The sequence below is a fragment of the Crotalus tigris genome, unplaced genomic scaffold, assembly GCF_016545835.1.
Source record: "Crotalus tigris isolate CLP2741 ecotype Arizona unplaced genomic scaffold, ASM1654583v1 scf7180000024472.5447098, whole genome shotgun sequence".
Classification (NCBI taxonomy): domain Eukaryota; kingdom Metazoa; phylum Chordata; class Lepidosauria; order Squamata; family Viperidae; genus Crotalus; species Crotalus tigris.
The window spans coordinates 855,207-881,798 of NW_024100643.1; the positions used below are offsets into that span (position 1 = coordinate 855,207).

At 34.6% G+C, this 26,592-nt stretch overlaps 1 protein-coding gene across 20 annotated transcripts in view; it reads left to right on the forward strand.

Moving 5' to 3' along the window:
• SRCIN1 (SRC kinase signaling inhibitor 1) overlaps positions 1-25,958 on the forward strand; it is a 386,975-nt gene extending 361,017 nt beyond the window's left edge. For 12 of the 20 annotated variants that reach the window (XM_039333051.1, XM_039333052.1, XM_039333054.1 and 9 more), the window contains 4 exons: positions 2,003-2,110; positions 18,956-19,096; positions 22,995-23,036; positions 25,790-25,958. In XM_039333051.1, coding sequence (XP_039188985.1) covers positions 2,003-2,110; positions 18,956-19,096; positions 22,995-23,036; positions 25,790-25,924 — 426 coding nt within the window. In that variant the 3' untranslated portion in view covers positions 25,925-25,958. Of the gene's footprint in view, positions 1-2,002; positions 2,111-12,702; positions 18,306-18,955; positions 19,097-22,994; positions 23,037-25,597 lie in introns of those variants that run through there. The other 8 variants (XM_039333055.1, XR_005555471.1, XR_005555472.1 and 5 more) reach the window with 8 other exon arrangements.
• The last annotated feature ends 634 nt before the right edge of the window (positions 25,959-26,592 follow it).

Genomic DNA, 26,592 nt, shown 5'->3' on the forward strand with positions numbered 1-26,592 from the left:
CCTAAAATATTCATTGGATATATATGATAGGTTAATGGTTGTTTAACTTCCTTTTCTAGGGATTTAACTAACCATTACTTCTTTTTTACAAAAATATATGCAAAAAACCCCCCAAATTTGAACAAATGCTTATCCAGGATCCACTACAGTTATATAACCTAGTCCTAATAAAATAAATTCCAAAGTATTTCCTGTGTCATCTGCCTAATAAAATCTTTACCATCCAGTAGTGATGCATTCAGGGAAGGGACTGTTTAACAGATGTATGTAAGTTATTGTCAGATAATGCTGTTCACTTCATTTAAAAACTATGTATCTGTCATAGGTTTTAATTTAGCAAAGAAATCAGGAAATAATCTACCTCCCACCTTCACCCCCATTCCTACCCCACAATAAAGGCAAAACCACATTCTGTACCAAGAAGGAAGAACAGTGTAATTATGTTGGAAAGAATTTTTGAAAATCAAATATTTATTAGTTTATGTTCCCATAGGTGGCCCTGCAAGATATATACCCAGTTGTGAAATTTGGGTAGATGATATTACATTTTACAGAAGAGTTTAATTATAAGAATTATAAAATCCAAGATTTATAAGATCTTTTCAGGTGCTCGTTATTATATGATTGACTTGAAATGCAACATTGAAAATAGAGATAATGTAAAGTAATATAATACAGATCAGCTTGAATTAAATCTGAGTCTAAAAACAGAATGCAAAAAATAGTTCAATTTTGTGCTTATCTGAATAATAGAAAATATTCTGCTCAGATGATTCTGAATATTAGTTTTTAAAACATTAGGTAATTTGCACATGAGTAACAAGTACAGACATGGAAATGAGGCCTTTCTAACAGTTCATGTTTCGGGGTGAGCATATATGCAAACCTTCTGTGTCTAATGTATTAACTACACATGACCATTAGCACTAGCTGTTCTTTTGACAATATATATGATATGATGCATTTTTTACAAGCTGCTTTTGCAGAATAATGACAAAATTCAGGATTCCATAAAATTTGACAATAAGAAATAAGAAGAATGATGAAAGCAAGGATAAATCAGGGGAATTTATCTTCAGTTCAGCTCTATGAATAAATGAAATTTAAGTAAAACCAAAAAAAAAAGAGATTGTTTCAAATCTTAGAGGATTTTTTTTTAAAGAAAGTGTTAGAAATATTCATAGTAGGTGGATCTTTGATGGGCCTTGGTAGAGATGAATGAGTGAAATTTTTTATGTACAAAAATAATGTATTTTCTAAATGTAAGATATGGGATTCGACAAAGGAATACATTTATCTCTGTTTCTTCTCTAAGAATTTTCTAGAAGCATCTGACTTAATTTTAGATAGGCCATTTGTAGAAATACTTGTTGAAATTAATATTATTGAAATAATAATAATAATACAGATCCACTAATATTAATGGCTTTTGAAAGAGTTTTAGAATTAATGAACATTTTTATTGGATATAAATAAGAAATGTAGAATTGCCAAAAGTATAGATTTGTTGAATGCTGAAAGGGGCCTGAAATAAACTTTTTGCCATGTCTACTCAAACATTATTTTAAAATCAATATTTAAAGGATGGGCTAAGACCTTTGTAAGAATTTGAGCATTAACCTAAGAGGATTTCAGCTACAGATTGGAGAAACAAGATGTTATTCACCAATTTCCGTAATATAAAAAGGATATCTGCTATTGTTTATTATTATATTTCCTTTCTAAAGGTCATGCATAAATGTTTTTAAATTCATAATGAAGTCCTCATAACTTATTATATGTCTTGTAAACTCTGACTATAGATATACTTTAAATAACTACATTGAAATAGATGAAATGGGCAATTTTTACTCATTCCCAGGTTTGGAATTCTTCTCTTTTTCAAAGTTCCATTTAAGATTTAATTTGATAAGTATTCTTTCTTGAAACAGAATTAGCAATCCACATTACTTTGATTTCTGTATGTAAAAAACAACCACCTTCCATGTTCTGACTTCCTCAGGTATTTCAGAGAAGCTCTTCATTTATTCCTAAGTTTCGTTGCGACCAACCTGTGCCAGCCACAGATATGTGGCCCAATGGGGCCACCATAACCACCAAAGGATGGAAGGTAACAGCTGTTGTTCAGATGGATTACAACTCCTTTCTTCTCTCCTTCTGACTGGTTACCCACTTTCTAACAAGGGTCCAATTCTTGTCTACAGCCTTTATTAATTCAGCTTCTTCTTTTTTCTTTACATTAATCAACTAATAGTCTTCGTGCTGTCTCATCACTCTACTGACATAATGTGGTGTCAATTATATTGATACAAAATTGAAGACCAGGGGGGTACTAAAATATTGGATTGTTTACAGGGATACAGAAACTACTTGTGGAATAGGACATGAATTCAATTTGCCACATTTGTTTTTTATTGGTGAAGTATATCTCACTGTACTAAATTGCATTTTCCTTGTTCTTGTAAATAAAAAAATAACTGTGATCAAAGTCATATCATTTAGGGTAACCTTGGCTACTAATTCCCATACCTGATTGTGCATTTAGTCTGAACTCGGAAATGCTACAACTCACTCATGTTAGTTATGAATTATTTTATCATCTTTGGAAATAAAAATATTATTATAGTTTTAAAAATAATGAGCCATTTTATTGAATACAAATTAAAAAAATAAGTGATTTCTATTCATATGCATCAGTCTTGAAACTGTTGGGTTTAAGAAATGCTGTTTCTGCCTCTTGACTGGGGACTTAAACTCCAAACACATCTGAGATACTACTGATAAAATGATATGGTGGTAAATTGACAATGGGCTTCATTTGGTATTCAGGGTATTTTCATCTGGGTTTGTGAAATACATTTTCCCCCTGCAGCCATTATAGATTGTATCTCTTACCTGTTATATGTATGAGATCTGTTCAGTAGTTTTGGGGGGCTGCAGCTCATGTCTGTTTAGGTCAAGCTGAGCCTGGATTGTATAGACAAATCAGTAGACAACTGACAGTTCAGTGATCTCCATGGGAACTAAAGACTGCAGAAGAGAATAAAGATCACTCCAAGGGTTTAATCTCTCTGAAATATTACTAAGAATATTTCATGGCTTCAGGCTGAAGTCTTAACATAAAACTTACATATATACATCATAAAGTATATAATTTGTTATTATGTATTTCTCAGCAACAGAAGAGAGGTCTGTAAGAATCTTGCTTTATTTGTTTGATTATCTTGGGTTAATAAATCTTGAACTTGCTACCTTCCACTGATATTAATGGAAGCCTCCAGTTGTAGCAGTTGAATAATGACTAGGGTCTCAAGGGGAAGTGGGGGGAAGGAGAAAAAGCTGAACATTCTTCTGTCATGTAATTTCAGTTTTGAGTCCCACCCCCTCTCCACACATTTTTTAAATTTGCAATAAATGTGAAGTTTTTCAATCTTAACATTAATGATACATCTCATCTGGTTCCCAGTTTAACTCTAGGGTGTGAGAATCAGGTATTAAAACAAACAAGGAAAAAAGGAGCGATGCCTGACAAGATGATTTTTGTTGTTGTTAATTGCGAAGTCGTGTCCGACCCATCGCGACCCCATGGACAGGTCTTCCTGTCCTCTACCATCTTCTGGAGTCCATTTAAGTTCACACCTACTGCTTCAGTGACTCCATCCAGCCATCTCATTCTCTGTCGTCCCCTTCTTCTATTGCCCTCAATCTTTCCTAGCATTAAGCCCTTCTCCAGTGAGTCCTTCCTTCTCATTAGGTGGCCAAAGTATTTGAGTTTCAACTTCAGGATCTGGCCTTCTAAAGAGCAGTCGGGGTTGATCTCTTCTAGGACTGACCGGCTTGAACGCCTTGCAGTCCAAGGGACTCGCAGGAGTCTTCTCCAGCACCATAGTTCAAAGGCCTCAATTCTTTGACGCTCAGCCTTTCTTATGGTCCAACTTTCACAGCCATACATTGCAACTGGGAAAACCATGGCCTGGACTATACGCACTTTTGTTGGCAGGGTGATGACTCTGTTTTTTAGTATGCTGTCTAGATTTGCCATAGCTTTCCTCCCCAGGAGCAAGTGTCTTTTAATTTCTGACAAGATGATTACCATTTTGGAATAAGTTGAGAGGAAGAAGATTTGATTAAGGAAGGATTTTAAAATAGAGAACAGAAAGCCTTTACAGAGAAATTGAATTCCATGATGCATTGTAGACCTTACAATAAGAGGAAAATCCTTTTCAGAAAACCTGAAAAACTATCCCAATTAAAGGTGTCCGCTCTTTGATGCCCATCTTAGGAAACTAGAAATTAATATATTAAAAATCAGGCTAGGTAATTTGTCCTTCTTTTCTGGTATTAGTTTCTTATTTCTGCCATTGAGAAACATTAATATGAATCTAAGAATAAATTAAAACCTGTTTCTTATATGGACAGTTAGATATTATCATAATATAGAGGTGCAATCCCAAAATGAAAATCCTTTATTTATGCTAACTCTTTTCTTTTTTTCTTTTCTTTTTGTTTTGATAATCTTTTTTATTATTATTTTTCCATCAACATATGTTAATTTTTCCAATCAACAAGTTGTCTGGAGTTTGCTAAGCTAATACATGTTCAATTCCTAATCCTTCATTCTTTTCTCTAACCAAGAATAAAATAAATTCCAAATTTTATAGTAGTCCATATCTTCTTTGTCTTTCAGCCTCATAGTTAGTCTGTCTATCTCTGCACATTCCAATATTTTCGTGATTATTTCTTCCTCTGATGGCAATCCTTCATTCTTCCAGTATTGTGCAAAAATTATTCTCGCTGCTGTGGTGATATGTAGAATTAAATATAATTTCTGCTTATTAGTCTTTTCAGACATAATGCCTAGTAAAAAAAGTTCAGGTTTAAAATCCACTTGTTTGCCCAATATTTTTTCTAACCACATATGTATGCTTTTCCAATAGGCCTTTGCCTTCCCACATGTCCACCAAATATGATAATACGTGCCTATGTTATGTTTACATTTCCAACATCTATCTGACATATTTTTAAATATTTTTGCTAATCTTGCTGGTGGAAGGTGCCATCTATAAAACATTTTATACAGATTTTCTTTATATGAAGTTGAATTGTTAATTTATAGTTTCTCTCCCATAACATTTGCCATTTTTCTAATTCTATATCATAACCAAATAATTTTGCCCATCTTATTATTATTTCTTTCACTTGTTCACTTTCCATATCTAAAATTAACAAAAAATTATACATTTTCTTAATTAATTTCTCATCTGAACTTAACAAAATCTTATCAAACACATTTTGATCCTTGTAAAATCCATTCATTTTTACATCTTTTTCATATCTACTTTGTATCTGCAAATGTGCCCACCAGGACAAATTTATTCCTAAATTTTCCAATTCTTGTTTAGATTTTAATTTCCCATCAATACCTAAAATATCTTTATATGTCCATACTTTTTCAAAGTCTACCAGATTCGGATGTATGAATGCCTCCATCGTTGATAACCACCTTGGAATTTTTGAATATATTTTAGCTTTAATTTTTTCCCATACTGTTAACAAGGCATTTCTTATAAAATGATTTTGAAAGTATTTATGAACTCTGTTTTTCCCATACCATAAAAAAGCATGCCACCCCAATTGTAAATCATGTCCCTTTAAATACAATAACCTTTTATTTCTGAGTGTTATCCACTCTTTCACCCATGTTAACACAGATGCTTGATAATACATTGTCCATTCCGGTAACCCAAAACCTCCATTTTCCTTAGCATCTTATAATGTTTTCATCTTAATTCTAGCTTTTTTTCCCTGCCAAACAAAGTTCAAAATCAATGAATTTAAATTTTGAAAGAATTTTCTCTCAAGTTTTATCGGAATCGTTTGAAATAAAAATAAAATCTTCGGCAACACATTCATTTTTACTGTAGCAATTCTTCCTAGTATTGACAATTGGAGATTTTTCCATCTTTCCAAATCTAGCTTTATTTGCTTCAATAATTTTATATAATTGTCTTCTTTTATTGACGAACACTTAGCCGAAAGATAAATACCTAAATATTTAACTTTTTTCACTATTTGTACCTCTGTTTTCTCTAGTATTTGCCTTTTTTGTTTATCTGTGAGGTTCTTTACTATTAGTTTAGTTTAGTTTTAGTTTTATCTTTATTTATTTTTAGTCCTGCCACTTTTCCATATTCTTCTATCTTTTCCCATAATTTAGGAATCATCTCTAAAGGTTCTTCCAAAATAAACACTAAATCATTGGCAAATGCTTGTAACTTATATGTTTCATCTTTTATTTTCAATCCTTTAATTTCTATATCTTGTCTTATCCTTCTATTTAATACTTCCAAAGTAAAGATAAATAATAATAGGGATAGTGGACACCCTTGTCTCGTGCCTTTTCTTATCTCAAAGTTCTCAATATACTCTCCATTCACTATCACTTTTGTTGTCTGGTTACTATATATTGTTTTTATTATATTTATAAAATTCTTTCCAAAATCCATTATTTGTAATTGTTGAATCATAAATTGCCAAGAGACATTATCAAATGCTTTTTGAGCGTCTAAAAACACTAATGCTAATTGTTTCCCTGGGTGTAATTCATAATATTTTAATACGTCCATTATCACCCTTAAGTTATTTTTGATTTGTCTCTTCGGTAAAAAGCCGTTTTGATCTGGATGTATAAACTCAACTAAGTATCTTTTCAGTCTCTCTGCCATTATTGAAGTAAAAATTTTGTAATCCACATTGAGTAATGAAATCGGTCTATAGTTCTTAATATACATCAAGTCTGAATCTTCTTTTGGTATCAAAGTAATATTTGCTTCTATCCATGTATTTGGGAATTTGGCCTCTAACAATAGTCCACTGCAAACCTCTTTCAGCTGTTCGCTTAATATATCTTGTAGCTTTTTATAAAGTTCCGCCAGTAGCCTGTCTGGGCTGGTGTTTTCCTGTTCTTTTGTTGTTTTATAGCCTCTAATATCTCCATCATTGTTATTCTGTCTTCTAACATAGTTTTGAATGTCTCTGGAATCTTTGGCAATTTACTTTCTTCTAAATATTGAACAATTCTCTCTTTTGCAGCCTCCTCTTTGCCATACAATTCCATATAATAAGTCTTGATTATCTTTTTTATTTCTTCCTTTTTAAATTGTAAACAACCTTTCCCATCTACTAAGTTATGTATTATTTTCTTCTCTTTCTGTTTTTTAAGCTTATAGGCTAGCCATCTTCCTGGTTTGTTAGCATTTTCGAAGAAATTTTGTTTTGCTCTCTTTATTTGTTCCGCCAATTTTTCTGAGTCCAACAAATTCAACTTATGTTTTATTATTTCCATTTCTCTTTTTAAAGTCTTTTCCTGTGGGTTTTGTTGTAATTCTGTCTCTAACTTTCTAAATTCTTCTTTTAATAATAAATATTGCTGTCTTCTCTGTTTGTTTTTCTTTGCCATATACATTATAGCTATGCCTCTAAAATACGCTTTAGCTGTATCCCATACATTTTGTAGTGATGTGTCTTCTTCTTTATTTTCTTTAAAGAAGAATTCCATTTCTTTTTTGGCCAAGTCTATACATTCTTTATCTTTTAGTATAGATTGATTTAAAATCCATCTTGGGTTTTTTTGTACTCCTTTCCATGTCACTTTTATAAGGTTATGATCTGCCATGTGCCTATTTCTATCTCAATTTCCTATATATCCATCTTTAATTCAGGAGTCATGCTAACTCTTTTCTTGCAGTATATATTTAAATACAAGATTTGATTAATGAGTCAATATAATAACATTACCTTTAGTGCCAAATTGTTTCCAATAAAATATAATTGCTGTAATTCATACTTAGTTTCTGAATTCTCCCCTTTCAGTTTTCAAAACAAAATTGTAATTAGCAAATATAATAGTAGTAGTAGTAGTAGTAGTAGTAGTAGTAGTAGTAGTAGTAATGTTGGAAGGGACCTTGGAGGTCATCTTGTCCAACCCCCTCCTCAGGCAGGAAACCCTATACCAGTGGTGGTGAACCTATGGCACGGGTGCCAGAGGCGGCACTCAGAGCCTTCTCTGTGGGCACACCCCAGTCCTAGGCTTTCAGCTGGGTTTTATAAAATCTTTTCTCTTTAGGCCTCCGCCGCCATATGCAAAAAAAAAAAAAAAAGGTTCAATCAGTCAATTTCAACTTCTCGTGGGAAAAAAAAGATCTTGCAAATTTGGAATTGATTGATTGAACTTTTTAGTCCCACCCAGTCTGCCATTACCACTGCAGCCACGCCCATCCAATTGGCCACACCCAGCCAACAGGCCACACTCACCCGGCACTCGACAATGCATAAATGGGTTTTGGGTTGCACTTTAGGCACTCAGTCTCTAAAAGGTTCGCATCACTGCCCTATACCATTTCAAACAAATGGCTGTCCAGTCTCTTCTTAAAAACTTCCAGTGTTGGAGCATTCACAGCTTCTGGTGGCATATCTTGCAAAATCTACTTGTTTCTGGTCCGGCTAAACTATAACATTATTTGAATTCTGATAGCCCTCGCTCAACTTGTTAATTTTCTTCCTTAACTTAGTTTAAAAAATACCCATTCTGACTATTTATTGTAAAGACTGCCTGGTTCTTTGTCACTTCTTTCCCAAAAGTAAGTTCTGAAAGTTAGTAAAGCCAACTCTCATAACCCTGTCGGAACTAAGCAATGACTTTGAAATACTCAGGATGCCTTAAAGTAGATTCTGTCCAGGATTATTGTTATTGAGTTTTGTTTTGGGGGAATTAGACTTTGAAGTTTAGCTTCATCTAAAACAGGGGTTCTCAACCTTGGCAACTTTAAGACTTGTGGACTTCAATTCCCAGAATTCCTCAGCCAGCAAAGCTGGCTGAGGAATTCTGGGAATTGAAGTCCACAAGTCCTAAAGTTGCCAAGGTTGAGAACTCCTGATTTAAAATGTCTTACCTACTCCCCTCCAACCCTATCTCTGGTTCTTTCCCTATCTAGGAGCCTTCCATATACATTGGACTACAGCTGGGAAGGCTGGTCTCCTTCATATTTTCATAATCTGATTTCCATTTAAAAATATTACTTTTCTAGTCACCTGATGTTCATTATGATTACATGTTTTTCATTGATTAGTAGTCTATGGGGTTGTCCTTCATACAGAAACATTGTAGATAATTGTTTGCTGGCATAGCTATACCATATTTTGAAAATGCCAAAGGTGCTGTCTCACAGGTTCAATCTTCACTAAGTCTTATAGGAAAATATTTTTCAGATGATACCTAGAATGTGCCTGGTATCTTAGAGAGGACAATGAGATAGGTGAAGTAGCCCCTTTAGAAGTTTGAATATGTGAAAAGCAGTATTAGGTGGGATTTGACTTTCATAAGGGACACTATTTGGGATACATCTCCACACCGGTATTTGTTTATGAAAGCTGTTCTTATTCTGTCATTAAACTTCCTGTTAATTATGAGAGAAAGAACACTATCTTAAGTAAAGCCTCCAGCTGCTGTATTATTTTTCATATATATAAAAGTAGAGAAATATGTTTTAAGGCTATATACTTATACTTATTTCCTCTGAGTCTTATACTTATTTCCTCTGAGTATAACTATTCAGAACGTTCTTTTGAGTAGTTGTTGTTGTTAGTTGCAAAGTCATGTCCGACCCATCACGACCCCATGGTCAATGTTCCTCCATGGACATAATTGCATAATAATAATAATAATAATAATAGTAGTAGTAGTAGTAGTAGTAGTAGTAGTAGTAGTAGTAGTAATAGTAACAGTAATAATAGATCTGGACATAATTGCATTGGAATTAAAGAGTAGCTTATAACATAAATTAATAATAAACTAATTTTACTAAGTATTACAATTAAAAAGATGAATACTAATACAAACACAAAAAATAAAAGAATAAAAATATAAAAGAAAGTGCAGAAAATAAGAAAGAGAAATAACAATAGAAAAGAAAGAGAAAATAGATATATAGTGTATAAATAGAAATAGTTTTTAGTAATTTATAACATTTTATAATACAATAAATGAACTTTTCATCTCATATCTCATTTCTTATCTATAAACAAATCATTAAAACCTCCTTGTTCAGTCCTGGTTAACAAAAATCCGTTAAGTGTTGCCACAGATAAGAACATATCTATTTTAAACTTGATCAAATAAACAAACTTTATATTCCTTTTTCTTCAAAACTTTAACAAATGTTTTTGTAAATCTGATATAGGAAAGTTATTTGGGTTCTTTTGGTTTGTAATTTGCATATCCCTTTTAATTCTTAAAATGGGAACACAGTGGTTCATGTAGTTAGGATGCCGGGTTGACAAGCAGCAAGCCCACATTCGAGACTCAAGTGCTGCCGTGGGACTAAGTGAGTTCCTGTCATTCACTCCATCTCTTGCCAAGGACATGAAAGGGGCCTCCAGCTGGGCATCCCCCAGCCAACAGTGATGTTAGTGGCTAATCCTTTCAGCCTCAGTGCGATGCAAATTATTAAAACATCATCCAATTTCATTTGTATGTCCAGCGTAGCATCTTTTTCCATAGCATTCTTGTAGCCTGAGATTTTAAAATCTACTTGAAGATCAGTCTCAGTCTTGTCTCATAAAATTTGTTTCTCTTCCATGGGGGCTTTTAAACAGGATCTATTATAGAGGCATCACTCTTAAAAATAACTTCTGGATCCATTGTTTACAAATACTTCTCAGTATGTTCCATGTTAAAGTATTTTGCTCCATTTTCTATTAGTAAGTTAAATTTAAATATTTGTATCCTTTAATTGTAATTTTAAATTCCTTTTGGTTTCTTCTAGTAGCCAATCTATAATATTTAAGAACATTTTCCCATGGGAAGGATTGTTATAATTAATTTCAAAATCTTATTTCAAATTCATCTGGACTCTTAGTCCATTTGTAACTTTCTAAAATCAATATTCTAATCACTCTTTGTTTATTCCAAAGAAAGGTTTTTTAAAAATATCTTTAAACATGTTTAAAACTTCTTCTGCTGAGGACTCACAGACACTCACCTGGTGCTATAAAAACTGTCATTTTAAATGTTTCTAATATCTAAAAAGCAGTTAACAAGCAATTTCCAAAACTAACTAGGAGAGGAAGTATTCAAACCCTGTGTCCATAATGGCACTGACCATGCTTTGGTAAAAAATGGCACTCCCTTGTTTCCCAAAGCTTTAAAACTGCCAGAAATCACTGTGATGTCATATCCTCAGAAGGAACAGCTGTCTGGATCACTTGTGCATGATCTCAAGTCCTTTCCTTGTCTGGAGAGGAGTCTGAAGAGCTGTTCCCACTTTCTGGGTCTTCATTCTGCCACAGCTGTCAGCTCTGCTCTCAGTGAAGCTGTTTTCACTTCATCATTTCTTTCCTGGAAATGTTGTTTATAAAATAGTTGAATAGGCTACAACAGGAGCATCATGGCCTGTGCTGCATGCACATATTTCTTTCTCCTCCTTGATTCAGTGCCAGTTTTGCTGCGGCTTTAAAAGAGTTTAATAAATTTTGAATCACTAAGAAAAAATGAAGAAGAAAATAGAGGACTGTGAGAGTCAAGTCTCAGAAAAGTAAGCTTGTCAACTTAAAAAAAAATTGGTAAAATCAGAGATAGCAACAGTTCATAATATTTGTTGCCCCGAAGTACCTGTCAATCACAGCAATGAAGAGTTTCAAACAGAAATCAGGCATAGAAAGGAACTTTCCTTCTTTAGTTCTTCTTCCCCAATCTGGCCATCTTCCAAATGTACAGACTTCTCCAGTCAGTATGGAGAGAGCTGGGGAAGGCTACCTAGAATTATTTCTTTGTCTCTGCTCCTCAGCCATTCCCAATATGTGAACCATTTTAAATTACATATGTATATTACTTCGTAGGATTTTGGATATGACTTGTAATGAGAGATATTGATTTGCCATTATCCATCCTTACATTTTGGGCCAAGTTTTCAGGACCCCAGAATACCAAATATCTAAGATAAAGGAATGATCTATGGGGCAAAGCATTAACCCAGGCACACTAATAAAATAATTAGATTATTGAACAGAGAAGTTTCCTGATTTGCTCACTGCTTAAATACTCCTCTCTCAATATTTTTTTTTCTTAAGAGTTAGGACTCTCAGGGACTCTTTTGGTAAAAATTCCCATTTTCCTTTCTTTTCTTTGTGTGTGAGTAACCAAATTTCCTAAATCTAAGCCACAAGCAGGCTTGGAGTTATGCGGTCCTATTACTGAAGTACTGAGGGGCAGTTGGGACTCTGCATGGATTACAGACAAAATGAAAAAGAAACAAAAAGGTCTTGCTGGGAGAGCTGAGCAACAATGAAAAGAAACTGAAATATTTCGTGCACTTATCATTTGATCTGTGTAGTAAGGCCATCATATATTCATTCTCTACCTGGAAGAGAAAGTTGGGATGGGTTAGCTCTAAAAGAGTCTACATATTTTGGTATTTTTGTGTAATTGTGTAAATGGGAAGTATAATACACAAAGCGTCAAAACATCTCTGGAGGATAAACTTATTCAACTGGAAGGCAATATCATATGGTTGTGAATGCTGGGGCCAACCAAGCAGAGAATCTACAAACATTTGCTAAAGGGGCTGGGGTCCATATATGAAACAAACAGCTTTGTCTTCCTATCAAATGTCATACTTGGTGATAAGACTTTTTCTTCATCCACAGAAGAAGGTGAAGTACTCATGGGGTTGGATAACAAACATGGCACTACAGAACTAAAAAGCAAAGAAGACAGAACTCAGAAGAGATACTTTCAGTTTTGAGAAACCTTTAATGAAGATTGAAAACAGATGCTTAGAGGTAACCAGGCTGATGTTTCAAATAGTATTTTCCCTTAGAAAATCTACAATCCCTTGGGAATGAAATCCCACGAAATATGAGAAATTGTTTAGGCAGCAACACGAGGATTCTACGGAAGAGGATGATATTTTAAGAGAAGATCAGTAAAGGAATCTGGATGAAAAATAAAAGGTGTGTGCACTACTGTTGATGTCATGACTATAAGAACCCAAGACCTTTGAAAAGACATTTGCCAAAAACTGGATATCCTAGAAGAGACCATCAATGACTCAGAAAGAACTATCAATGTAATTTAGCTGCCAGGCTTCTATTGACCTAATGTTTCTGGACAGCTAAAATCCAAAGATTAAAAAATAGAGAAGGAAAGGCAGGTAAAAAAGTGCCCAGAAATGGCATTACTGTTGATAGGGATGTGAAGTTAGAATGCCACGTTCAAAACAGGGCAAATGCAAATGACAGCCCACCTAATTCTTCTCCAATCATCTCGAAGCCTCTTTACTATCCAAATCTCAGTTTCTTTTGAACAGATTCACTTGTTTGATGTTCCTCTTGATCTGCTCCTCCTCTTGATTCTTCTTGAAAGTGTCATTTACTGTCTCAAGATTTCATTTGTTTTCAAGAGAAAAGGTGTGAAACCACCAGTTGCTGGGACTCTGTAAAATGGGACTTCAGTCTCACTGGAAAGTTAAATGAACTGTTTTTAATTTCATTATATGTTCTTTCTTTTTATAAAATAGTTTTGGTGTTCTTTAAGTTTATTGCTGTTTCTTTAGTACTGTTGTAATTACCACTTTTCACTTCCTGTTTGTACTAACTTTTTCTCATCACCATCAGATCTATCTCTGAAATGAATTAAGTACTGCCTCTTCATAGAAATGAAAGGGGTTTTCTTGAGTTTCACTTTGAACATATCTGAACTACAAATTTAAACTACTTGGCACAGCCTGGTAGTTCAACAACTGTAGTTCACACTCAAGCATGGAAAAATAGAGTTTTGCAACAATAATAATAATAATAATCCTCGAATCTCTAATGCAGAATTCTTAGCAATCCATGATCACCACCAGAAAAATCTTTATCAGTTTGGGAGTATATGATAGGGGTAGGCAGTGAAAATAATTTTGATGAGTTTAAATGGATAGTGTTATTGTCCCTTTAAGAAATACCACAGTTTGTCCATCTACTCATTGTTGTCTCCGGTTCTTCCAGTTGATAACTATACTGTATATTTTAATCTATTTATTTCATTAATCTATTTATTTCATTAATGTATAGAACTAGAGGATTAGATTTGTATTTACTGTATTTCTCTTACCAAATCCTCAGAAATGAGTTAGGCTTGTGGACCAACCCAGAATCTTTTCCTTTTAGTTATCAGGAAGCCATGGAACATTATTTAATAAAAACGGACTTAGAAACTTTCTGAGTTAACTCTCTATTTTAAATGTAGCAGAGAGGACAACCCCCTAAGGCATATCTAAATATGCCATTGAAGACAGAAAGAAAGAAATGAATTATTCATTTACTTTTCAAGATTGGGAAGTTTCATGGACTTCTTACATGTCCATAAAATAATAACATTTTGCAATTTGAACTGGCAAGAAATAATTCACACAAGATGCTGCACCAAGCAATGTTCAATCTTGGTGGATGAGAATAGTCTCTTCATTCTTTCAGTTTCTGAAATATAGTTATGAATACCTGTTTTTGGGGAGCCAACGAGCATGCAACTGTATATGTATTAGCTATAACTACAGTATATAGGTTTTAGGTTCTCTTCCAATTGTTTTGAAAAGAGCTAGGAAGGTATATTGACATCTGATTTGGAATTCTAGAACTACTAAAGGAATTAAGCTATGTAATAAAATGAAAGCTTGACAATGTCAGACTAGATAGAATTGTAAAAATAAAATGTTGCCCTCCACCTATGTTCTTCTCTTTCCTTCTCTTCAAAGTTGGAAAGAACAAGCACTTTAAAACAAATTTTCTCTGTTGTTAGAAAGATAATTTTTTCTCTTTTGTATAAGCTGGAAGTCTCTCATTTTTTTCATAGTACTTCAGGTCCAGACATTGGCAATGTTATATTTCAATGAGACCACAATGTTTAAAGGCCTGCTTTAGCCTCCCTTTAAAAAGGAATTTTCCCCCACCCATTTTTCTTCCAATTTATCGGCACACTGGGAAAATAGGCAGCAGGTTTATTGCATAGAAGGTGAGGCTTTTCATGATTTTTCAGATCAGCAGTAATAAAGATCCAATCTTCTGCTTGCTACATTTATCAACAAAATTCTATGAAATTGGAGGAAATAAGGCAGCTGGAAACAGTGAAGCTGTTGGGCTCCTTCTCATATTTGTTACTTAAATTTAATTATTTGTTTACTTAATTTTAATTATGACAGGTTCTAATTAGTTTCTTAAAAGAAGATCTTAGACATAATCTTCCCTTTATTACATTTTTTTCCAGACTGCAGAAATAAGTAATTGAGAACAAAGTCCTTAATTTGATAAGCATCCCCCAAAGGTTTTCAGAAGACCTCAAAACTTTAGTTTGGAAACTAAAGTTTATTTCAGATATCTGGGTGCTTCAAGATGAAGGCTTCATTGTGCTTCTCAGATATATAGTCATCTTCTATTTGTAATTCTGCTTCCTATATTTTCCTCTGTATTATCCCTCCCCCCACCAAAAGTTAATATGATTCTCCTTTAATACTCTTATTCTATGCCAAAATTTGAGTTAGAACTATTAACATTTTTTAAGTTGCAGTACACAGGAACCTAAATTAATCACAAATTAATCACAAATTGTGACCACAACTCAGAGTTAAACGTTTTCAGTCCTGTTAATAAAATGTGAGAGATGATTTTCTCTATGGTTGTCTGATTTTCTCCAATAACCATGAGCCTTTAAAGAGCTTAATTTTATTTGTTTGGGGTACAGATATTTACAGTTGTTTTATTATTTTCAAGTAGTATATATTAGATATTCATGCTCTCACATTCACATACAGCTTTTTATCAAAGGTATTGATTTTGAAGAAACTGTTCAAAAATTGTAGCCTCCATAAAATATGCAAGTCAAGAATATTTTTATAATTTGGTTGACAGGCTTTAGGCATACAAAGAAGTATTCATTTGGATTTAATTTTCTAGAAATTCTGATCCATCCCTGAATCTAGGCTGCACAAATTTCATGAACATTCCCTAAGAACTAGAAAATTGCTTTGAAAATAAAAAAAAATGAAAGCTGATATTTTTAGGTTTCTGGTACTGCATATAAATATAGACGTGAATATCAACATATTAAAATAAAGATTATATATTGAAATTCAAACTTGTGAAATTATACAATGCAGCCAAGTTGTCTTGACAGTGATTTCAGGCAAGGAGTTGCATACAACTGATCATTTTGATAATCTATGGGAAAGTAAATTAAAATGCAATGTAACGTTAGTAATACTCCAAATCTCCAATATGTGGTGGAAATAAAATACAGCAAGGCTCTGCGTAGGTGTCGCTTATGTCTCTTCTCTCACATAGCCACTATATTAATTCAGAAGGTATCAAACTCTCATAGTCTTCCTGTCCTTAGATAATCATAAAGCATTTGACAGAATGAAAGATACATTTATTTAAAAGTTGTTACTGAAAATGGGATTGCTAGATTTAATCATCTACGCTCATCTAACACAAGCAGTAATTAGCATCAATAAATCAGATTAGGAGTTATGTCAAGCATCCAAGTTCAGTACAAAAATTGCATACAATTTCATAGATCTTGGTAAATTCTTGGTGCATTTTTTACAATCCGCATAGAAATATCATAGAGTTAGAAGCAGTGGTAAGATTCAGCCAGTTTGCACTGATTTGGCAGAACTGGTAGCCAGTTTTTTGTTGCCCAGGCCCAGAATGGACTTCTGGAAGCGGCATCCATACAGAGAACCAGTTGTTCACATATTTGAATCCCACCACTAGTTAAAAGGGACCATTTATGTCACTGAATTAGTTCCCTGCTCTTACTATCTGTGATTGCTGGCTGTTTATTCTGTAAACAAATCTATTGATAGAGAACACACAGGTAAATTATTCTACTATCACCATTACTTTTACTATTAAGGATTCTTTTTGAGTGTGGGCTCTCCCACCAATTTGTATCACCCCCAAATATGGGAATTTTCCTTCCAATTTTTTATCTTAGTCATCAATAAAAATATTTAAAATTAGAAGATCCAAAACAGAACTTTGTTTCACCATAGTACATGTCTGTCTCCAATTTGATGAAGAATTTTTGAATGTTCATTAGACACCACTTTCAAGCTAATTTTTTAGCCATTTAATTGTTATGCCCAATACATATCAAATTTGTTAATCAGAAAGGCAGGGGGTATTTTGAAAAATGCCTTATTGAAATCAAAATCTATTATATTCTCAATATTCCTGTCTATTAAGGTTGTATTCCCATCTAGTAAGGTTAATCATGCAAAACCATTAGGCAAACTCATGCTGACTTCTGATGATGATTGCCTAATCTTTTTCAAAACAAATACAAATACTTAAAATTTTCCTAAGTGTTAATGTTAGACTGACTGCTCAATAGCTCCTGGATCCATTAAATTTCCTGAAACTTCCTTTTTTTTCTCCCATACTATATAAATGCTCACTGAAATCATCAGTTAATACCTGGGATGGAGTTGATCTGATTGCAGATTTAAATTTAGTCATAGACATATGTATCCTGAAAATGTTTCCATCATCTTCATGTTTCAGCCCCTCTCTTTTATTCATTTTATATTTACATTACTTATGTTATTGTTGGAGAAGATTGAATCAAAGCAAGAGTTAGTAGCATTGCCTATGTCTATGTGTTTGTGTGTATCATCTATTAGCATTTTGATATCTTCACTGTGCTGTTAATATCCTGGCTGTTTTGCTTTGAAGAAACAAAAGAAACTATTTTTATAGTGTTAATATCTCAAGTCATTCCAAGCTTTACTTTTCAGGCACTAACTGTACAGCAATAGGCTTTTTGTCAGTATCCTTCCTAGTATCCTTTCATTGGCTTCAGATCTTCACTAAGCTTTTTATGTAGCTACACCGATTTCTTCTTTCTCATAGGAATTGGTATAGGTAAAATATTGGAATAGGTAGAACATTCTTATTTTTTTCTGTGATTTGAATAGATAAATTACAATGTGATGTGAGCCTTTATCAATACTTTGACTAAAATTGTAATTCTTTTCGCACTGCTTTAGACTATTTTTAAAAAGTTGTATTATAGTATTAAAAGGTTTTGACACTTTTAAAGCTAATAGTTTTAAGTTGCTTGAAGTGAGAGATAAGACATATCTATTATTATGTTTTTTGAGCATAGGTTATCTACCACAGGAACTGCTTTACATCTACATATGCTAGATCTGCTACATTGTTGTATGAAGAAATCCTGTATACTAAAAATAAAACCCTTTATCTCATTCCTATGTTATCCTTCTGCTATTTTCTGCTACTCAATTAACTTCTCTGTTTCTTTGTTCAACTCTTCTTGTTCCTCGAACCCCTCGTGCATTTTCAGACTGGCAGCTGGGGTAAACAGAGTAAGGACTCGTTTTAAAAACTTGTACTAAACTCGCATTCTGTAATTTCCTGGGCCTATGGCATCAGCATCTGTCTGTTCTTTGAGAGGCTGATCAAAGAATGTGATGGGTTTGGTAGGGTACTACTGATGGAAAGTTGTTTTACAAATTTAAAAATTATTTAATTTTCTTATGCCGCAATACAATAAAATTGAAACAGATAAGATTGCCATGAAATACTTGCCCTGACCAGAATCCAAAGAAAAAAAATAGCCTTTTTGACATCTCAGCTGCATTTTGTGTCAAAATTATCAGACAAATGGTAACTGAACAGTTAGAATGTTTGGGGATATTTCATGACATCGTAGCTGCTCAATTGACTGGTGGATAGAGGAATTTGCTTTTGGCAGGAAACACAGCTGCCAATTCACACTATGACAATACAACTGCAGAAGCAAAGGCAACCCTTAAGCTATTATTTGTGTTGGTTTTCAACATCCTTGTTTCTTAACCTATCCCCAACAATATCACTTAATCTGTTATTTCCCCAGAGTGGTGGCGGTGTCTCGATTCCAGCCATGAAGATGGTCAATCCAGCATCACGGCTAAAGCAAACCCAGCAAGGCAGCCCAGACAAAAGCAAACACATAAAGCAACGCATGGAATACATGCGCATCCAGGGACAACAGCAGGTAGTTTATTTGTAGGCCACTTTGCCATTATTCTGTGCGAGTATGGAGACAGATTAGCAACTCTTCATTTTGGTAGTTGGGCCAAAAAAAAAAAATTATTCCCAGGAAAATAGTCCTGTCTCTGAGGCTTTGGGTGGGAATTGCATCCATTTTGAATATAGATTCTTAATAGCCCTTTAGATTTGGAATGTGGTTTTAAAATTGTATTCAGAGTTGATCTTTATCCTACCTGAGATAAAATCCACAATAATTTATCATACTGGAATTTCAAAATGAAGGGATACTTACATTTATTTATTTATTTATTTATTTATTTATTTATTTATTTATTTATTTATTTATTTATTTATTAACAGTGACAGTGGGAGTTGAGATGATTCTACACTCTGAAAGTATATATATATATACACCAAACACTAGAGCACATCCATTTTTCCTGAGATCTATTCCTACCTTACTCAGTCTTTAGCTTCCTCAGTTGTTAAGGGCCATCCACATGCATTTTCCAGAAGAGTCACCCAGATTCCAGACATTAGCTTGAATTCACCCTTTCAAAATGCCTGGCATATTATAATAATAACCCAAATGTAGAGATGGCATAAAAGATGCTATTGAAAAGAAATCTGCAACAATTATTTAAAAAATCAATTCACAATAACTCTGCAATATTTTTTGAAAAGTAGAAGAAAGTTGGAGCAATTACAATAGATGCATAACAATGGCTTGGGAAAAAAAACAATCAAAACCAACTAAAAATATTGAATAAGGGTAAGCTTAAAATAAATCCTCCCAATAATCAAAAACAACAACAAAATACAAGTTAATATCTCTTTTTAATGTAAATATGTTTACTATACCTATACTTTTGAATAAAATTATTCTATAATTCATTTTACTGAATTAATAATGAGACATTTGGGAGGCAGTATAAAAATGGATGAGAGGTCCCTGAAAGATGCAAATTGTGGCAATCATTTTTTTAAAAGAGATCAATAAAAATTTCCATGGATCCTAAGCTTATTGTTTCAGGCATTAATATTTCATAGATGCTATAGTTTCTATGCAGGTGCTATTTCCCCCCATTGACTTGGAGGTAAAACTTGAATACTTAGCCTAGTTCTTTGATTTTCATCTGGATTGATTCCCTTGAGCATGAATTGATATTTTATTTTAATGATCTCATCATCAAAACAGCTTTCTCAGAAAAACACAATAACATCATAAGTTAAAATTTGTAAAAATAAACAATGATCCATCAGTTATTTCCCATGGAGAACCCAAACAGAGCTTTTTCTATGGAGGTACGTGTCATTTATTTAATTAATTTGAAGGAACTTAAAATGAAATTCAAAATCCACTGGCCCCTTTATCCATTTAAATTTTTATAATCCAAACTGTTAGTAAGGTTTTTTTTTTTTTTTGCTTAGATAATTTTTTAATCCTTTTTTCTGTTTTTTTTTTTCCCCTTTAAACATGCCCCAAGCCATAAGAACATTCACTGGATGGTTTGGTTGCTCTGCTGCTCTGAAGATATCTTTAGCATTTAAATACCTGTATTCCAGATGTGTGTAAACTGATAGAGTAGTGCTGTACCTCGTGTCCATAAAGAATCTGCTGAGGCTTTATTTTTCTTCCTCATCATGCAGTGTTGCCCTTCAGTCCCTCCTAGTCCTGTAGGCTTCCTCATGAGGAGCTGACATTCACAACACACATCATCAATCTCTTCCCTTTCTCTGGAAACTGCTGGTCTGGCTCATCACCCATCGATTCCCAATTTATGATATACCTAATTATTAACATGGATTGAGAAACGATGGAAGAATGTCTGAATTTGGTAAGGTGTTTCTAGTTGAACGCTTTGCCTAAGAAATAGATGTTGGCCCCAGACTATAATGATTCATTCCTTCTATATTCCATAACTGTTCTTCACTATCCCTCCTCTAATGAGATAGAACTACTTTTGTGAATAAAAAGAATTAGCTAAATTTTTTGGATCCATTTGAGGAACTCTAACATGAAGAGTATGCCATGATATATACGCCAACTATATCTCAATGACCTACTGGATGTTCTTTTAGATTTCAAATCAGGACCAAACTCAAAATGCTGTGATCAGTTTGGAAAAGTTCTAAATTTGGAATATCCTTTATAGTGCTTTGCCTTGTCTGTTTAGAGCAATGGTTCTCAACCTTTTTAATGCCACAACCCCCAACTGGTCATAAGTCGAGGATTACTCAACCGGTCGTAAGTCGAGGACTACTCAACTGGTGCAGCACCGTTTGCAGAATTGGTCTTTTGGCGGGCTCAGCAGGGCAGAGACAGCCTGGACAATTCCTATTGGCTTTTGAAAGCCAGTAGAATTAGACTCTATTCAAGAGAGTCTATTCTATTGGCTTTCAAAAGCCAGTAGAATAAAAGGGAGTAGCACAGCTAAGGAAAAGGGAGGAAAAAAATGGCAGACTGCATTGTTTGGCGACCCCCGTGAAATGGTCGTTTGACCCCAAATGGGGTCCCGACCCACAGGTTGAGAACCACTGGTTTAGAGAGGCCTGAAAGGGAGAGCTGACAAATGGCAAGGTTCACACAAGCAAGGTAAACTCAAAAAGAAATAAATATGCCTGTTGCATAGCATCCCAATAACTTTAAATGGTCAAAACAAGCTGCTCAAGGTTTCAGTGGTGGAAAGGCAAGCTATATGGAAGTGTCATCAATATTTAAGCAGGGATGAAAGATACTTTCAGGTTGGATGGGCAGATTAGCTCCCAGCACCTTTTCTGGAGGTCAAGTTATATCTGCAGTCTCTTCGCTCTCCAAGCTGTGTCCCTCAATTTGAAACCCAGCTGGCTATCATAAAGCCCTATCCCAGCATTCCTTTTCTTTCTCTGGCCATACAGGTCTTTGTCTATGAATATGCCTGGATGGAAGAAAGAGATAGGCAAGCAATCTAAACTTCAGAATGTTAAAGTATGACAAATGATATTTTTATGAGAATATTTTAGTGTTGGTAATCTTATTATCATGATTCCCACAACTACAAACATTGACAGTATATTGCATGCCTTTATAAAAGCTGTATAAATTGTTTACAATGAAAACAAGAGATATTATGTAAATTAGCCAATCTGCAGCTGCATATAACAATTTTAATTATTCTATATTAACGCCCCACTTTCACAACTATATAGGCAACATAAGAAGTTTCATTTTTCTCATAGTAGTAGCAGTCACAATGAAAATTCTTCCCCAGCAACACAATTAGAAATAAGAAAATAAAATTTCCCATTTACACCATTAACAATTTCTTTTTCCACCTCTAAATTCAACATACGAGGGATTTTTATTAGGATTGCAGTTGGGAAGTAAAAGTCCTCTTTTATTTGATCTTGATTCCTGGCAAGATCATAGATACATTCATATAATTTTATTGGCAACAATACAGTACTGAAGGGATTTATCACTGTCTTTTTCCAGGATATTTTTTAATCTTCCCAGTCTAAAATTTAAACTCTTGCCTGTTTTATGATTCTGATGGAAAGGAGGGCCCCAAGGCTAAATTTTATAAATTTCCAAATGAAAATCCAATGCACATAATGAATATAATATTTATGCAGACAGTTCTGTTCAGCTCTAACTTGAGTCTTTTTTATCTGAACATTAACTGAGTACAAAATTTAACAGCTGTAGTCATGCAATGCACAGAGACAGTTTTGATTCATTATTCACTGGAAAATGAAGGAATTACAAACACAATACAAATTTTCTTCTTTATTGATATCACTATTCACTAATTATGCCACTCTACTGTCTAAGTGCACTAGTAATGGTTGGGGTCTAAATGGTTTAGTCAGTTCAGTTCAGCTGGGTTGACATGCTTCTGTGTTCTTGCTGATGCTGACAGTGTACCCAGTGGCTTGCCAACTTTCTGAGGCCACAAAGCAAGGTAACAACCACCATTTTTCCATTACTTAAGTACAACATATCTACCTGTTTCTCCCTCCCCCCCCTTTGTTCCTGGAGACTTGATCTCCCTTTCCATAAATCCTACCCTTTTTCCTTTCTTCTTGGCCCCTAAGCACATTTGATTTGCTGGTGCTTTCCCCAGAATTCACTCCTGCTTCTGTCTTCTTTTTTTGTCATGAGTGAGTAGATCAAAGACCATGGATACTTGCTTTCCCATGTTCTTAATGTCTCCCTAAAGGACTCTCTGTTTTGCTCATTTGGCAATAGATAAACAAGCTTTCCTCTCCTACTCCAGACATGGGAGAGTAAATGGCTAATGGTGAATTTGGCTGTCTTCTTTTGACTTTTTGAAATGTTTTGCCATTTTGTTTCTAGATGTATTAAAAGTAATGTTCTCAAGATGCCTAGGCAGCATTCTAGAAGTTGTAGAATGTACAACTTGTAGGATATCAGATTGGGGAAGCATGGTCTATTATGAGATATACGTTATGAGCAAAATGAGTCTATGTACCCCTCTTCATCACTTTTTTCTGCGTAGCCCTATTATTTGTATTTATTTATATTAGTTACAATACAAACCTAGCACAGGTGCTGTTTGTCTGTCAGGAACATTTCTAATGGTCAACTTTTTCCAAAACAATTTATGTGAATGATGTGCAGATGTTTTGCATCAGTAGCTATCACGAAGCTAGCTATGACAAAACATTTGAAATAGCAAGTGGGTTGAGATTTGTAGATGATAAAAACCAAAATTTAAAAGCTTCTTCTGGCAAAAAGTTTCTTGTCTATAAAGAATAAGTAACAGTACATCAGAATCCTCCCTCTTTATTCCTTTTGACAAAAATGAGAACAGAGGGAGGTGAGACTTATGGTAATGTGATTAGAACTAATAGAGTTTTTCCCCACTATGTAAAATCTTTGGAGGAGGATTATGGGATTTCATTTCTGGAATACCACCAGAACCTTCTTGATATGACTTATTTGCAACACTTCTAGTCATATATCCAGGCTTGCATACATTTCAGTAAGAACTTTATGCATATACAGTATGTAGTGTTGTTCCATGAAGGGAACTTGTGTGCTGGGCTGAAGAAATGAAGCAGGGCTTGCAAAAATCTGAGTTTTGTTTCTCCAGCCCATCACACACATTTATTTCCATGTTCAGAGGAGAGAGGAACTGGGGGAAACAAAGTGGGGATCGTAAAGAGAACCCTGTTTTGTTTCTCCAGTCCAGTGCATAAATTCCCTTCTGCACATGGGGGAGAGCTGCCTCCCCTCATTTGATAGGAAGTTCTTTTTCTCTGTCTGCTTAATCACCTATACCAGGGGTAGGGAACCTTGGCTCTTTTATGACTTGTGGACTTCAATTCCCAGAATTCCTGAGTCAGCATGGCTGGTTCAGGAATTCTGGGTATTGAAGTCCACAAGTCATAAAAGAGCCAAGGTTCCCTACCCCTGACCTATACTGTCTCTTAACAATTGCAGCTGGGATTGCCAGGGTTCTGGTTGTTAGTGAACCAGTTAAATTGGCATCTCATGTAACCGCCTCTTTGCTCAATAATCAAGATTCTGGTTCTGGTTGTGGTGGTAACTTGAGGACCGCCTGTATCCCACACCTTTAATTTTGTTGGCTTAACATTTTTTATTCCTTGTCTTCATTTTTCATAACGTCTCTTATCTTGTAGAGGAGTAGCATGACGGATATATGTACAATCACAGAAGTGTCAGTGAATAGATTAGTGTAGCTTCTTATTACTTGAATTGGGTTTTATCTTTCACCCTTTCGATTCTCTTCCAAGCAAATACATTTCTGTCTGCCTTGCTAATATATTTAGTGTAAAGTCCACCACAAATCCCCATGACAAGTGATTTTATTTCATGTGCATTCAACTACAGAAGAAAAAGTCTTTTATGGGATCACAAAATGGCCAGGTTTAATAGATAGAATTAACTTAAGTAATGATTGCAAAAGAAGCCTACTTATTCACAACTGGTTTATATTTTATTCTCACGCACCTTTCACTGTTTTTTCTTTCCCTCCTTACCACATCTTTAGCTGAGAACCACTGGACGAACTTTACAATATTTAACATTAAAAATAAAAAGAACTTTCTTCCCTCTATGCCAAATCTGAAAGTAGTCTGCATATTATGACATTCTTCAAAACAAATGATATCTCTTAATTCCAACCAAAAATAGTTTTTTTGTTTCTTAATTTGATAAACAGCACCTTTGCAAGCACCAGCATTCCTTTCTTCCTTTGTCCTATACTCATTTTTTGCTTTGCCTGCTTCCACTATATGATAATGTTGTTCTAACTTAGTGTCCATGGCCACAAACTAAATATTTTAATTCTTTTTCTTCCTCATTTTCCTAAATCTGTCTTCCCTTTTTTCAACTTGCCTGTGTTTGTATTTTTCCACCTGACTTCTTTTTCACCTCTATGTTCTTTACATCCTCTATCTAACATTCACTCCTTGCCCTTGTTCAGTAATCTTGTTAACAATCTACTCGCCTTGACTTCATGTTTTTATCGAGCAGACCTTTTGCCTTAGGTTTTTCATGCTCTGACTTCTAACAGAAATATTCCCAATTAGCCTACTCTACCTCTTTCTCTCTGTTTCCTTCTATTTGTTCTGCCCATTGAGAAGAAAATATTTGTTTTTCCCTTGGCCATTTCCCTTTTCTCCTCCTCACCTTCTTTTTTTCCCTGAATCTTGCTTTTCTTTCTAGGCCGCTAGATCAGCCAAGGACTCTGGCATGGGGAATGAGACTTCCAGCCCAGTCTCAGAGAAACCTACTTCGGGCAGGACCTCCATCCCGGTTCTGACTTCCTTTGGGTCACGGAACTCCTCCATTTCATTCTAGAAGCTCCTTTGCCAAATTCTCCGTTGGTAGTTTTTCCTACATACTGTAACGGGGATGGGGTGGGGTGGGGGTGGTCTGGGGAGGGCTTGTGTCTCTCTGTTTCCTACTCCCAGCTCTTCCTGAGGCACCTCAGAAAGGTCTCCCCCTTCCTTGTACTTTTCAGCATTACATCAAAATGGCCAATCTTGGTCACTTCCAAATGGCCAATGTTTATACTACACTTGATTTTAGCCAAAAGGGTCACTTTGGGCATCTTAGTGTGCTCTAGAATGGCTAGTTGACTGTTCCTCCTCCTCAGTTTCTAAGTTGACCGATTTGTTTATCCTTTTTCATGCTATAATGTGACTGATGAGGTCTTTCTGTTTCTCCTATGAATCCTCCCTTCCTCACCCACTCCTATCTCAACCTCACTTTTCTACTCTGGCAATTTAGGTTCTTGTTGAAAGAATATTCAAACATTTAGCAGCATGTTTGAAAGCAACAAAGACATTATTGAGCACATGGGTGGGGGAGAAAAACCAAATCATATCAGAAGCCTATAGGTGGGAAGGGAAGAGACCTATTTCTGAAGATGCCTCAGAACCCCATGGACATTGCTGCTATTCATCTTTCCTTATACGAAAACAAAGGTAGTTGTAATTAATAGATTAATATGAATCTTTGTAGGT